The sequence below is a fragment of the Calidris pugnax genome, unplaced genomic scaffold (assembly GCF_001431845.1).
Source record: "Calidris pugnax isolate Ruff unplaced genomic scaffold, ASM143184v1 scaffold188, whole genome shotgun sequence".
Classification (NCBI taxonomy): domain Eukaryota; kingdom Metazoa; phylum Chordata; class Aves; order Charadriiformes; family Scolopacidae; genus Calidris; species Calidris pugnax.
This window is the reverse complement of record NW_015091257.1, coordinates 9,133,741-9,149,228: the sequence shown is the minus strand read 5'-3', so window position 1 is coordinate 9,149,228 and position 15,488 is coordinate 9,133,741. Positions and strand designations below refer to the sequence as shown.

Below are 15,488 nucleotides of genomic sequence, written 5' to 3'. Positions count from 1 at the left end.
TCTAATATCAAAATATAGCAATTTATTCAAGACACTGAATATGATCTGTTGATTCTCTCCTTAAAACAAATGAGCTACAATACACAAGGTGAATTTGAAGAAAGTGTGGGTGGGGGGAGAAACAAAATAAGGGTTGATGTTGTTTCAACAGAACCTGGGAAATGCTGAAATGAGAACCAAGTCTGGCTGCAAGTCTGACACAGACAATAAAAACTGCAGAAGCCAGAATTCAGAATTTCAGTGAGTGGCTGAAAGAACATTTCTGCAATTGACAAAGAACCACATCTTTTAAAAAGGCAAAAGAAGGAAAAAAAAGGAGGAAAAATTAAAAAGGGAAAAAGAAAAAAGAAACCCAAAAACAAAGCAGACCCTTACATTTGACAAAGTGCACTTCACTTGGCTCTAAAATTAGCTATTTTTTTCTTTTTTTTAAAACAAATTAAAAGGAAATTTCTAAGATGTAGCATGGGGTTAATGTGTGTATAACCCTGTAAGTCAGGCCCTTTAGTGCCCCATAAGGGACCCAGTGTTTTCTACATAAAAGATTCAGTATCCTTCTAACCCACAGAGTCGAGTGGTTTTTCAGAAACTGTCTTTTTTTCACTTCAAGGCCAGTTCCAGACAGCCAGCAATGATACAAATCCAGCAAGCCCCTCGATGGGTTTCACAACCCTGTGTGCTCACATGGGTGTTTCAATTTCTCTTCTGTTACAAAGAACTATGAAGAAAACGACCAAAAAATATTGTATGAAAAAAACCTGCTGAAATCTGTCAGCCTCTTGCTTGGTGCCGTTCTGTGGCGGGGGAGCTGGCCAGGGGACACCAGCAGAGCAGTGGAGGAAAGCCAGAAGTCCCATGAGGACAGTTCTGCAGGTCTTGGCTCAGATGTCCACGCTGAACTGGAGCTTGGAAAAGCCTCTCTCTCCCCATGGCCCACCTCCTGAAGCAACCAGCCCGCTAGGCTAGGATTAACCTTTGCAACTGCATCTTCTGCCTTCCTCAGTAGCTGCCCTCATATGAGCTGAAAACTCTCTACTACAGTAGCTGTGAGAATTTTCCAGTCTTTAGCATCTCGGGGAGGGGAAGAAAAGTGAATTTTTTCAGCTTTCCACGTACGCTGCTTTCAAATCTGATGGTCTGTAGGGAAAACTCTCCGGAGCAGGAGCCTCTCTCACACGTAGGCTTTGCAATCCCACTGACTTTTAAATTTTGTTTCTCTTGGCTTCTCACCTCCACGGAGGTAGGGCAGAGGTAAGGTGATGTTCCGACAATTTAAAGAAAGGATAAAAGGAGGAAGAAACAGGCATCATGGACACTGCCGAGTCATCCACAGTAGCTGTCCTGGGAAACACGGTGAAACACGGGCTGTGCACCATCGCTCAGCTCAGCGTCAGCAGCCTCATCTCTTGGAATCCTGAGGTCTGGCCTGTTCAGGGGTCCCTGGAGCTTCTGTGTGTTATTCTCAGAAATGCCACCCAAAACCAGCTTAGGAAGTTAACCGTGTACATGCAATGATTGTAATTAAATCATTGACCCAACCGTGCTTTATAAATCCACATTTAACTTTTCTGTTCAAATTTAAGCCTCCCTTCTAACAGGTACTCTTTTTTTTTTTTTTTTAAAGTAGTGACTTTAAATTAGTAGGTACACGTGGTTATTATAAACCAGTGCAAAACTGTCAGGGGATCATCTACAGCCCATGCTCTTGGAGCAGAAAACTGAAACCAACACATAAATGCATTTAACACTGAAAAGAATCCTTGATACCTTCCAGTGTCCAATTCTTTGATATAAATTATAAATGAGCCTAACTGTCATTAATAACTAAAATCCCACAAAACTGTTTTTACCTCAGGACTGAGTAACCCTTTCAGCAGTTGTTTCTTTTCATTCTTTTCTCCTTTCCAAATGTGTACCTTTAAGAAATGCAGCTGCAGCTGGCAGTGGCTGGTTCCACTGGAAGGACTAAGATCCTGTGCAGATGCAAGGATAAAGAGAGGAAAACCCAGGAGAAAAAATGAAGTATGGATTCCACAATGCCATGATGATGCCACAATGATGCCATGATGCCTGGAAGGTCTTGCACCACCTGGTGCAGGAGCAGTAGGGCTCTGGTTTCGGTTTTGGTCAGATCACATCACCACATCAGCAGCCGTGGTCCAACCAAAGGGAAGCTGCTCTGTTAAAGAAATGGTGACTTTGGGCAGGAAGGTTCTACGTGATGTTGAGGGGATTCTCTGCTTGCTTGTTTTTCTCTCCTGCAAATCCTCGCCCAGCCTGTGGGCTAGAGAGGGCACCTGTTTGACTCAGCTGCCACCACCCCAAGGTTGCCTTACAGTTTACAGCACTTTCAGTAAACTCCGCCTGTGCATCCTTCTTTGCATCCATCATCTGCTCCGGGTGTAGTCTTCAGCAGACATCCCTGCAGATGTCCAGCTTGCAGAGGAAGTCATGTCCAAAGTGGATGGGTGGTGCTTTGGAAGTCTTTATTGTCATTCCAATCATTTCACCCATCACAACTTTATACTAGTATATATGTTGAGACAGAATTTATATATCCTTTATCATGTCCTCACCTAATGGAGAGTTCTACATTGTCTTCTGAGCGCTGCACTGAGGACACCCACAAAGCTAAAGCTCCCTGGGCAGACCCAGAGCTTTCCTTGTAGCACGCAGAACACAGATGGCTGAGGGCGACAGCAGCACCATAGACTGCCCAACGTGATGGAAGAGGTTCCTCCAGGTGTGTGTCCACCATAGATGGACAGCAGCTTGGCAAGAGTGTGCTCTTCAACAATGACAGATGCAGTCAATAGATCTTGGTCCAACTGGTCCCATTAAGTCAGCAGTAAAATCCCATTGACTTACTGGAAGAGAAGCAGCTGAGTGGGTTGAACAGTGGAGGACAGCACGCTCAGCACCATCACGGGCAGCCAACCCCACGTTCAGTGTGACATTTGAGCTACTGATAGAGGAAAGAAGATCCACAATCGGTTTTCCCTGGTCACCAAGGTTATATGAAAGTATGGACTTAAGAAAATGAATGCTGTATTTATAGTCTTAAATTTATGAATCCCTGTTCCTGTGGGTACATCACCAAACAGCCACAAAAATGAAACGAGACTGTATCAATGGCTGGCTGCTGGAAGAGGACTCTTAGTAAATGACTGGCATTTGTTGTATCAAATGGCATTTTTTTTCTTACAGCTCTTTTTGAGAGAGAAGAGAAAAAGGATACTGCACCTTTCATGTTCCTTGGACTCCGTGTCATTCTTTTTGCTTGAATTACACAACTGGTCTACATTTGGTGGCCGTATTAGGCTTTTAAAACTGTTTAACATAAAAAATATTTTTTTTCCAAAAATACACTGGGTTCTTTCTGTTAAAAGTCATCTTTCTCCTGTAAAAATCTTCCCCAGCACTGCATTCTTATATAAAGCACTTATTACACAATTTGCTGAAAGTGCCCTTGAGACGCTAAGATCTGAAGCATGGAGGATTTTTTTTTCTTTTCAACGGAGAGAAAGAAAGGAAAAGGAAGAGAGAGAAGAGAGGAGAAGCAGTCTGTCAAAAATTTTCATTGTCATGTCCACCTGGCTGCATCTACTATGGGCATACAGGGAAAAAAGAAAAAAAAAAAAGGGTAAGAAGAAAGAGGAGGAAAAAAAAGGAAGGAGAAGTTGGGAGTGGAAGGGAGAAATAAAAGGAAAACAAAAGTTTCATCCTAAGCCTGGGATCCTCCAGGCTGTAATATTCCAGCTGATAGAAAAACCACTGAACAAAAAAAGTAGTCTAGAAAATAGAAAGTGTTGTGATTACAAAGTTGAGCATTTCATCAGTACAAACTGGTCTTTGAACGTCCTTTGGGAGAGCAACTGTAGTGTCCAAATTGGAAGGAAAAAATACAACACCGCATGGAGGAGGATTTTTTTTTTCCCTTTTGGTTTATCACAGCATTTTTCTTTTTTTTTTTTTATTAATTTTTTTTTGGCACAGCTTTTTTTTCCCAGCCATCAGAGCAAGTTCTCAGACGCAAACCAAACAGTGCAATGCCTAGCTGGTGGCTTCATGCTTCCAAGGCTGAATGTTCCAGGTGGAAACCATTCCCTCCCCCTCTGAAGTGACTGTGTTTTTACTCCTTGATGAAGGTTACGGACAAAATACTAGACACCTGTGGCCAGGGAGAGTTGGTTTCACGGTACACTCTAACTTTGTTCAAGTTCGTACAGTTCTGGAGCTGTTAAGAATAGTTTTGAAGAGTGCTTCTCCCCACACATTCACTGCTGGTCCATTTGAAATTTCTTCTAAAACATTTCACTTTTACTTCCGCAGGTCTAGAACACAAACCTGGAGAGAAAAGACTCAGCATTAAGAACCATTTCTGAAGGTGATGTGGAAGTCCTATTCATATATGTCTCCGCACACAGGCTGACCAAGCCAGCTGCACGTTGTACTCCCCAGCATCAAGTCAGCCTGTCTCAAGCAGGGGAGCAAGGGAACAACCCGACATGGGAGAAAACCTAAGTGAAAACCATACATTTAAAATTTAGCTGGGCTTTCGTTGGATTACAAAGAACCATTTTGGTGGCACGTCCCAGATAAGACTATGGGCTCTATTTAGTTGCTTGAATACAGCGTCCACTTCCATTAGGACAAGAGGTCCATTAGGATAAGAGGAAATGGCCTCAAGTTGTGCCAGGGAAGGCACACAAAAAGAAAAAATGTTTACACTGAAAGGGTTATCAAGCACTGGAACAGGCTGCCCAGGAAAGGGGTAGAATTGGCATCCCTGGAGGGATTCAAAGATGAGTAGATGTGGTGCTGAGGGACATGGTTTAGGGATGGTTTTTGTCAGTGTCAGGTTGACAGTTGCCTCGATGATCTGAAAGGTCCCCCCCAACCTAGGAGATTCTATGATTCCATTTCTGAAATACATCCAAACTAGATGCAGAGGCCTGGCAGGCATGGCACAGGACCTAGAGCAGACACAGGCCCATTTGGAGCAGCTGTTGGAAGCCAGGCATGGCACTATCTCAAATGGCACAACTAAGCTCAAACAACTGAATCATGTTGTAGGTGTACCCCTTGTTAAAACCAGTGGAAAAACACCACTCTAAAGTAGTTATGCCAGCCAGCCACGTAGAAAAATTATTTTAAAAAGCTGTAGAGTGTGTTATAACATCTGTGCGTCCTTCACAAGCTGATCATGCTACAAGTGAATTTTTTCTAAAGTAACATTAATAGCAAAAATAGTAATGAATAATCATGATCTCTCCAGCAACATTTCTCCTTTACCACATGATGAAATCTTTGGGCATCATGCTGAAAACTTCCTCTTTTAGGAACTATTCAAGGGTAAACTTCTGTGGGATAATACTTAGAAATCCCCAGGACAACTGCTTATTAGTGAGTTGACTGCTGTGACCTGAACTTCATTAAAAATTTGCAGGTGAGATACATAATGACAGAAAATGTATTTAAAGCTGCTCCCATATTCAGTAACACTCACCTATTCCAAAAATGTTCTTCATTTACCATAGGAACACCATCTCCTGGTATTCAAAACCTTCCAAAGCAGGAGCATTTTTAATGTACCCCACAGAACTACTTATTTCTGCCTTGAGCTGCCTACTCTTCAGCACTGCCCAGAGAAGGCAGTAGGGCATGTATGGGTTTTTGTTGGCCCTCTCCAGAAGAGCAATCTCCACTCAACATTCACAATGTGTAAAGCTCCTTACCGATCCGTCTGATGCGCTTGCTCCCACTTTGTCTCCTCTAGCGTTCCAGCAGACTTCAAAGATGCCCCCGGTGCCTCGGTAGCTATGTACTAGAGTTCCACTCTACAAGGCAAAAAAGCAAGCAAATATTTGATATACAAGTTCTCCTTTTCTTACTCTGTCTTGTGGGACTAGATTAAAAAGAAAAAAGTGGTGGTGGGGGGAGGGCTATTCACATCACCCAACTATTAGTATCCAGAATTAAAGCTACTTTCATGCATGCTGGTGTCTGAGTATACAATGAAGCCTGAGCAGAAATGTTCTGGACAGTCACCTCACTTCACCCGAGTGACTCAACTGTTCTGCTGGGATTTGTACCAGCCAATACAATCGGGTTCACCTTGGCCGACAGGTCATACGTTACAGGGGCACATACATTTTCCATTTAAGCTTTTCCTATTCATGTGGCATTTAAAACAGATGTGCTTCACACGAAGCAAAAAACAGTACCTGAGTATTCCATATATGGACACATTTGTCAAAGGACCCACTGGCTAGATATTTTCCATCAGGACTAAAAGCTACACTGTAGACAGGCTCTTGATGTTTTGTTAACGTATGGATGCAGACTCCTCGGTCAACGTCCCACAGCCGAACGGTGGAATCAAACGAAGCACTGCAAGAAGCATTCAATCACAAGCATGTCTTAATTTGAGTGTTAATCAATTTCTAGTCTGATACTGTAAACATTTTAAGAGAATAACACGTTTTTTTTTCCTTGGCTAAGCAAGAAACAATGTTTCAGACAGAAAAGCTAATATTCACTACAGCTTTGTCAAGAACTATATCTACCAAATTGAATTCTTGTATGTGGAACCTTTGACTTTATCTCAGGGTGCTGTACACAGGATCAGATGACTAGCTAGCCCTAAGAAGGTCAAGCTCCTGCTTTTTGAGATTCTACCTGATATTACTCAGGAAGGTAAAATATATACTGTCATTAATAGGGTAAATGGTTCCAGAGAAATCTTATTCCTAATAGTTTTGCATTATTTAATGAATTAACATTCTGTAATTCTCTAGAACTGTGATTCTTTTCACTTTGTTTCCATGATGTTTTTTAGATGATCCATCTAAATCCCAAACGGTGGGCTTAGAAAAAGGCAAGGGAAATAATTAGTATTAAAAATAATATTAAATAAACAACTCCAAGAAAGCAAAGTTCTTCTTCCCTGTCCAATTCCAGACTAAGGAGTAAAATAAATAAACCAGCTTTGATACAACTCCTCCCCAAACTGAATACACCATGAACTGATTTGATAATCCCACGGTACTACCATCCCTTGGCATTCTATAAGTAAACATATTTCCTAAACTCAAAAAAGAATTTTGAACAGATTTTCAAATGGAATTTTAAATACTATCCAAGCTTTTGTCTGTTATTTAACAGGGCCATAAAAACTGTCAGTGTCTGGCCCAGGTGAGTTGCATGACCCTGGTTAGAACACTTTCCAACTGGCTGAACGGGCTGCCATCTGCCTCATTAAGTACTTTCATTCATAACAACCGAGTGTCAGATGTGGAGGTGCAATGCCAAATTTACAACACTTTCATCAAGGTGGCTGTTAAATATGACATGACTCCATTTTCCTTCTTTTTTTTCTTCTTTCTTTTTCAAATATAATTCCATCCCTTTTGTACCCATACCCCTGACTCACAAACACAGGTACTTTTTAACTGGAACTGTCTGCAGGACGACTGATGGCAAGGCGACAGTGGAGTCACATGTCAGAAAGATGATCCTTCTTCATAGGCAAAAGGAAGAAGCATATTTTTTACCTTGCTAACATGATGTTGGAGTTTGGGTTGCTGGTGCCTGGTCCTGTAGGACTCCATTTGATAGTATAAATCTCTTTGCTGTGAGCCTGAAGATCATGTACACAGGTATCTTGCTTCATACTCCAAATCTAAGTCAGAGTAATTATGAAGGGAAAAAAATGGCAATGTTACTAATCTTTTCTCAGCTGAATTATTTCAGTTCTATGTTACTCTTACCACTTGTTCATTTAAGATCTTGACAGACATGCATACACATAAACATAATTTAACTTTATTAATGCAGCAGTTCAGCATCTACAATGTGCACACATGTTAGAATAATCCCCTTTATGGGAAAGAGCTATATATTTAAAAGTATTTATCCAATAGATAAGAACAACTAAATAGTTGCTGTACTGTCCATAGTCTGAAACTGTATTTTCATACAGAAACATAAGCTACTCCATCTAGAGAAATTTAACTTTGTCACATATTGCAACAGCAGTCATCTTAAAGAACAAAGTTTCAATAACTGCTTAGAACTTAATAATTTTCTCTTATGACAGTCAAGAGCCACATCAAATTTTCCTTTCCCTCCTAACCCCATTTGTTTTGCTGATGTTTTTAACAGTACTAACAATGGAACAAGACCATCTCTTTATGCACTGTTGTGTGGCCAAATACTTCAGCGTGAGATAAAGATTATGCTCAACAGAGATGACAGGTAATTTAATAGATCTTCTCTTCAGCTAACTGAGAAAACAAGGTGGAGCTAATTCACAACAGGGATCATAACACAAATGTAGAAAGTCAGTTTCAGAGAGACACCAAAAATGTAGTAATGATTTAACTCACTTGTTATAAGTCTGCGCTATGAGGGAAATGATGTGCTCTCATGACGAATTTTCATCAGCAGACCTGAGTCTGCTTTTGGAAATGCTACACAAAGCTTAGCTGCGTGCTACAGCTAACAGGCAACATTTTCCAAAAAGTTGTAGGAAAATATAAAGAATTCCAAAAAAAGAGAAAGAAACTAAGCCAAAGAGGAATGATTTCCAAAGGAGAAAGAATAATAATTGCCTGAAAAGGATTTGTAGTCTCCATCATTGAAGATTTTTAAAAACAGGCGAGGCTGAGGATAGCAGAGGGGCTTTGCTGTTACAACATACAGCTATTTCTGTGTGGACATAGTCTTCATAAGAGTGAGAGGAGCCTGGGCTGTTGGAGCGGGTCCAGAGGAGGGCCACAGAAAAAATCAGAGGTATGAACTCCTCTGCTACGAGGACAGGCTGAGAGAGTTGGGGTTGTTCAGCCTGGAGAAGAGAAGGCTCCGGGGAGACCTTATAGCAGCCTATATAAGCTTATAAGCAAGATGGGGACAAACTTTTTAGCAGGGCCTGTTGTGAAAGGACAAAGGGTAACAGCTTCAAACTAAAGGAGGGTAGATTTAGACCAGATATAAGGAAGACATTTTTTATGAAGAGGGTTGTGAAACACTGGAGCAGGTTACCCAGACCTTTTTAGCAGGGCCTGTTGTGAAAGGACAAAGGGTAACAGCTTCAAACTAAAGGAGGGTAGATTTAGACCAGATATAAGGAAGACATTTTTTATGAAGAGGGTTGTGAAACACTGGAGCAGGTTACCCAGACAGGTGATAGATGCCCCATCCCTGGAAACATTCAAGGTCAGGTTGGACAGGTCTCTGAGTAACCTGATCTAGTTGCAGATGTCCCTGGTCATTGCAGGGGGCTTGGACTAGCTGACCTTTAAGGGTCCCTCCCAACCCAAACTAATCCATGATTCTAACTTCAGGCACCTAAAAGAGGCATGTACATCAGCAGTGTAGCTGCCTTGGGCTTCTCATACAGGGAATGCATAAAGACAAGGGTCTTCAGAGAGCAATTCAGATTTTTGGTGGACTCAATTTATATGTCGTCTCCCATTGCTTAGTCCAAAACTATAAAAAAAAATAAATATCAAATGGCTCCAATGAAATTATTTTCAGAAAAAAAAAGATTCCAAAGGGAAAGAAAACTTGATTTTTATATTCTTTCCAAAGGGTAACCGATAGACTGCTTCTTAGCATAGGGATTGTGCTTCTGCTGACAGGCAAGCAGGTCTATATATTTGCATATATTTAAACTATGACTATTCTGTGACCATGACATATCAGTCCCTTAACCCTATTTGGATAGGATGTCTCACTTTTCCCAGTGGCTGCTTCTCTGTGTTGAATCTTTCAGATTAGCTTTAAGAAATATGGGGCAAAATGAAACTGTTGCTCATGCAGAGTTTTAAGTGATACAGTACCATCATCCTGGAGAAGATTAAAAAACAGGCATAATTTTTGTTTTTACTTTCTGAACAGCAGGAATGGAAATGATATTACCTTTAATGTCATATCGTCGGAGCAAGATGCTAGTAGCATGCCAGATGGGTCCCATTTGATTGCGTTAACCTCGTTCTGCAATGAAGAGTGATTTTATGAAATAAATATCCCAGTTACCTGCGCTGTGCTGGGCAGCCAGCAGAGGGCACTCAAGGCTTACACATGCAGAAAGTTCAATCACAAAGTGCAGCCCCGGCTGCTCTATGGGTGAACAGAAGCGGTGCTGCCTGACGGGCTATTAACAGTCATTTAGGAATGGGAACCATTTTGTGTTTGTGAACAATACACACAGTGAGTCTTCTCATACGTGTTGTCCTACCCTTTCTTCATATGCTAGAATTTAAATAAACCCTCAAACAAGACAGATTGATGACACAGCCTCAGCTTCTTTCTAAAATCGAGATATTTCTTCGGTTAATATTCTGAAGATCTCAGAGATACAGTAGAAAATACTGGTGGGGTGTAAAGTTTTGTGGAGTTTATTAATCTTAGTAATGCAGCTCTACAACAACGCTGGCCTCTCTAAACAGAAGTGTATGTGCAAATGAAATCCAGCACGCAATATTGAATAGTTTACGATGCTTTCTCTATCAATCTTTCTAGCAGTTTGTAATTAACTAAGCCTAGTGTATCCCTTTGGTAATCAGTAAGTTCCCCGTGCTTTTCTGAGGGTCATACATATGGGGAAAAAAAGCATTTCCTAAAAAGGGAAAGATTTTTATTTTAAAAAACATAAATTGGCTCAGGGTCTCAGTGAAAATAATCCTGGAAAATACTTAGATTTTGCTTTATCCATTTTATATGTTTCAGTCATAATTAAGATATTTCAGGTAAAAATTTTGATCATGTGCAAAATGGTGTGCTTTATATAATCATAAAAAGCACCAGTCCGTTGGTAGGAATATACAACCCATCCTGAAATATCAGTTTAACCACAGACCAGCCAAAGGTCTCCAAACGCATAATTTTTCCGCAGTGGGGAGATAGCAAGTTCTGGAAGTTAATATCTAAATTAGAGGTCAGTATATGACAGCAGTTTTCTCATCAATGAAAGCTAGAAAAAAATAGCCTTTGACAGTCATTAAATACCACCAGGAAAAGAGGGGGGAAATAGATCTTAAATAAATTTTATTAGATTAAATTGATTCTAATACTGAACAATGACTGGAGGTAAATTGTTCTCTCCTTATTCATAGTTCTCATTTACTAAAGGAAATTAAGCCAACGGAAAAAAATTATGTTATTTATTAATGTGCCCTTAGTCTGCAGCTCATGCTACTTATAAATAGTCTCACTGTTTAAGCTGCAGGTTTTGCCTCCTACGGTGATGGAGAACAGTTTATCCCTGCTCACAGGCAGTGAGTCACTCCCAAGAAATATGGTTTTAGGGAAGCAATGGGATGTAACAGCTTTGGTGCTAGAACACACCCTGCAACCACATCATCTGCCATCATCGTAACGTGCTGTTGTGCCTTTACCTCTAGCATCTTGGACTTCTTAAACTTACTGTGTGTCCTTGGAAGGTTTTAACGGGACGATCACAGCCAAGTCTGCATACGTGAATGCACATGTCAGTGCTGCAGGAGGCAAAAGTAGTGTTGTTCTGCCAGTCTACATCCAGAGCAGGAGCTGTGAAGTACAAACAACGGAAGGAACATCAGGGAACACAGCTGAGAAACAGTTATCCCAAATCATTTTCCTCCTGTCACCCACCTGGATCAAACGGACTAAAAGCTAGTTCTTAGCCTATCACCTGCAACCACTTCCAGGGATGACAGGGACGGCCCAAAGGGCACAAATTATTTTTTCTCTTGCAGCGGGTGATCTGGATGCTTTGCCTGGCACCTATTTATTAGAATCTTTTTGGGTAAAGTTTCATAAGAGGCAGCAAAACAATCTGCCTCCCCCCCCGCCCCGCTAGACCCTTCTCTACCATTCATTCCTCTGTAAACCAGCTCAGCAAAGAACCTGGAAGAAAACTAATCCAGAAAAAACATGGATAATTTCATCTGGGTTAAAAAACCTGTTCCTGTGAATGCCAGGCACAACACACGGGAGGGAGAAGAAGCAGGTGGCCATCACCCCTTGCACTAGCTTTATGCAACCACCGATACAAACCTACTGTTCCGTGCAGACATGTGGATTAGTAATACCTATATTTAGTTTAATTTAGTTGGGGATTGATTTAAGATAGAGACATGGATAAAGCTGATCTGAAATTGAGAGGATGAGTTTCTGTAGAGGGTTTGGCATTAACTAGGATTAAAGTAATGAAACTTCGTACACAGGTAGCACGTGAACATGTAACTAGTACCTGTGTGCAAGACACACACTTTGCAAAAAGCGTGGAAAAAACCAAAAAACCCACCCTTTTACAGCATGTCACTGCAGACTAAAAGCATGTGCAGGAGAGGGAAGGAACTCCTGACATACAGCTTGCTTGTGTTTGTGTAATTGCTGCTTGGTTTTTTGCTCAGGAGAGAGTTTAGCTGCCCTCCAGAGGATGACATAAGACTTGCTAAAATACAGAAATCTTAATTCTCAGCACACTCCTGGGAGAAGCAAGTGTGTCAGAGTGAGACCAGCACACAGGAAGCAAAGTTGAATCTCTTTCTGGCAACAATACAAGTTTAGCATTTAAATGAAAGCAAGAAATGCCTTATTCAAATACGTTCAGAGACATATTTTAGTAATACAGAGGTGAAAAGATATCTGTGCTGCCAAGTCTCTTACATTTAAGTATGTTTTTTCCTGCTATAATTTTTATGAACTGCAAAATGAGATCGAACCATCTCATGTTCTAAATCATCAGGTAGCTCCCTAAATGAGAATGGAGGGCTGAAATTGTTTCGAATAAAAATATTTTTTAGAATATTAATGAAAAAGCTCAATAATTCTGCATGACAGGTAAGGGATTTCTACATTGCAGAAATATAAAGGAAAATTGTGTGAGGAAGGCAAATTACTTCCAAGATTTCCAATGAACATGAATAAGGATCATGAAACAGAAAAGGATTTTGTTTCTCTAACTGCCTGTTTGTCTTTATTTTTATGCTGCAAGCCTCGTATTACTGTTTCAGAGCAAACAAAAATCTATCTTCATTAATAGCAATATGCCTTTGGGGCTAATATCTAGTATGATACGTCTGAGTTGAAAAGTAATTTTCTGAGAGCTACTGGCACCTAAAGCAATGGATTTGCATTGCAGTGTAATTTGAATCATACAGTGTTGATAATTAATACTGATTCAGTTATTAGTATATTTAATCATATGTTTACTGGATAGGTAACTACAGAAAATGGTCTGGAAAAAACAACCAAACATGGTTTTTGATGTAAGTAATCAAATTGCCAAAGTGTCTCCAAAACCACAGGATACGAGCCAGTTGCATAAAAACAATTAGAATGTCATCTAATAAAAACTGCAACAAACCCTTAAGAAATACAGCTAAAATAAATACCAACAGTAAGAGTGTTACAATCATTATCAGTTAATTTAAGCTTTTTCTGATCAAATTTAGGTGTGATTCAGAATTAGGAGCTCAGAAGTGGAGAGAATTAAGTGTTTGCAGGGAGTGATCTGGATTACTTAGATGTCTAAAACTGGGTCACACAAATACCTCTTATTGTATCATTTAACTGATTTGTTCCTGCATGCATAGACATCAGTCTGCATCTATCAGTAGATGTGAAAACTGGATTAATTCCACTCCACTTTAAAGAAATAAGCTTTGCAAATGCATATTTTGATCAAATGTCTTATGATGACTCATAGTTTTGCAAAGAATAATGAAGCCCTAGAAGCTACTTATCCACTTACATATTTAGACAATAAAACCTTAAAGTTACATGGGAACACTAATGATAAAGACCTAGACAGAGGAGTCTTCCTTTACTTCCTTACTTTAACATGACAGTGTTGTCCATATGGCTGTAAACTAAACAAGTTGTAAAGCAGCAGAGAGTAAAAAATTTATGTTATTGCCAGGCTAACCATCTCTGGACTTCAAAGAAGTCTACAAAGAAGTACAACACACAAGTATGTGTTAAAGGAACTGTAGTCTGTCTAGACTAGACTCTTAATTGTTAAAATGCCACCTTTAATCCTTGTGTAGACAAGATTTTCAGATTCCAGATATGGAAGGAAATTACTGTTACTTTGTTCTGGTGAGTAAGTGATGCAAGAAGGACAAGGTCTTTGTGGCTTTAGATTTATGTGAGAACAAAGGGTCCAGCTGATCTTAAAAGGCTTATTGTTGGACGTACGCTTTTGGCCTATCAACGGTTTCCTTAAGAACAAACTGCTTTACTTCCCTGTGAAAACATGTATGAAATTATTTAAAAAAATTAGCCTCTCCACATCCCCACTTCAATCATGTCTTAATGGTCCAAAGACAAAGAGCAGATGCAAAAATTTTCTTTAAAAAATGTACGAATGTAGATGGACATTGGCATATTGCGCTGGAAGACATAATTAAGTTTTCAGCTTGCTGAAAGGGGAATGGCGTGGTATGTCCTTGATGCACATCACTGCTAAGACAGTCAGTGAACATGATTCTGAAAGGGCAGCCAAGTTCTGAATCTGCAACAACTTAGATCGGTAGTTAGGGATTAGAAGGCTTAAGAGTTTCATTAACTACATCGCTATACAGTGCAAAGTTTGCTTTTGTGGAACAGTTATGAGAGATAAATAAATGTCACAGTGAGAAAATCTGTCAGCAGACACTGACTCCTCCAAACTGACAGTTGAATTAATAAGCAAGAAGATGAGTGACAAAAATGCAGAGTATGGATCTGTTGTGTGCACGGACATACTTCTTGTCTTCTGTTCAATAACCACTTCAATTGCTCCTGCATATTAGTAACATATGTGAAAATGTGAGAATGAGAACAACTAGAAACTGAGTTGAAAAGCACGAGCAAATTAATGTTTTAAAATGAGAGGTAAAATACATGTTTTTAAACACCATTAAGCACCTTGTGCAAGCCTGCTGTATTAAAAAAATGATTAGCAACAGTGAGCACACAGGAAGAGGAACATTTCTAGCATAAGAATCTAGAATGTTTTGGTGGTTTTAAACTCAGTTTGACTACACCCCTTAAAAATACTTCACTGTGACAACTTAACCAGTTTGAATCATGAATTCAGTCATCATCCTACAAGTCTGGTCTCAGGCGAATTTAAGATTACGTCAATGATTGTGTATTGCTTAAGATTACTCAGTATCTGTGACATCTGTATCCTTGAAACAGACCAGATCTACAGATGACTATCCAAGTCAGGTTTTGGTGCAGCGAGATTTTGAAACTCAAAGTTGGCAACTGACTTCTGACAATCGGAGAAAGCAAATACTGAAGAACTTCAAGTCAAAATGAAACGCTAAGAAATTCCTGAGGCCCCTCAAGCTTGCAGTGGTGAATGCAAGCTGCACGAGAGATCTGTTTGCCTCTCAAGTCAGCTTCATTGCAACGGGAGCAGAAAGAGTGGAAGAAACACCAGACACCTCTTCATACATCACTGGTACTATTCAAGCACAGAGAAAATGACAGAATCATTCAGAATT

At 40.1% G+C, this 15,488-nt stretch overlaps 1 protein-coding gene across 2 annotated transcripts in view; it reads right to left on the bottom strand.

Annotated features, from left to right (window-relative positions):
• TBL1X (transducin (beta)-like 1X-linked) overlaps nucleotides 1–15,488 on the bottom strand; it is a 145,080-nt gene continuing 129,592 nt past the window's right edge. For both annotated transcript variants that reach the window (XM_014960319.1, XM_014960320.1), the window contains exons 11-16: nucleotides 11,432–11,553; nucleotides 9,925–9,999; nucleotides 7,557–7,684; nucleotides 6,228–6,393; nucleotides 5,739–5,840; nucleotides 1–4,347 (exon numbers count right to left, since the gene is read on the bottom strand). In XM_014960319.1, the coding sequence (XP_014815805.1) occupies nucleotides 4,321–4,347; nucleotides 5,739–5,840; nucleotides 6,228–6,393; nucleotides 7,557–7,684; nucleotides 9,925–9,999; nucleotides 11,432–11,553 (620 nt within the window). In that variant the 3' untranslated portion in view covers nucleotides 1–4,320. The remainder of the gene's footprint in view (nucleotides 4,348–5,738; nucleotides 5,841–6,227; nucleotides 6,394–7,556; nucleotides 7,685–9,924; nucleotides 10,000–11,431; nucleotides 11,554–15,488) is intronic.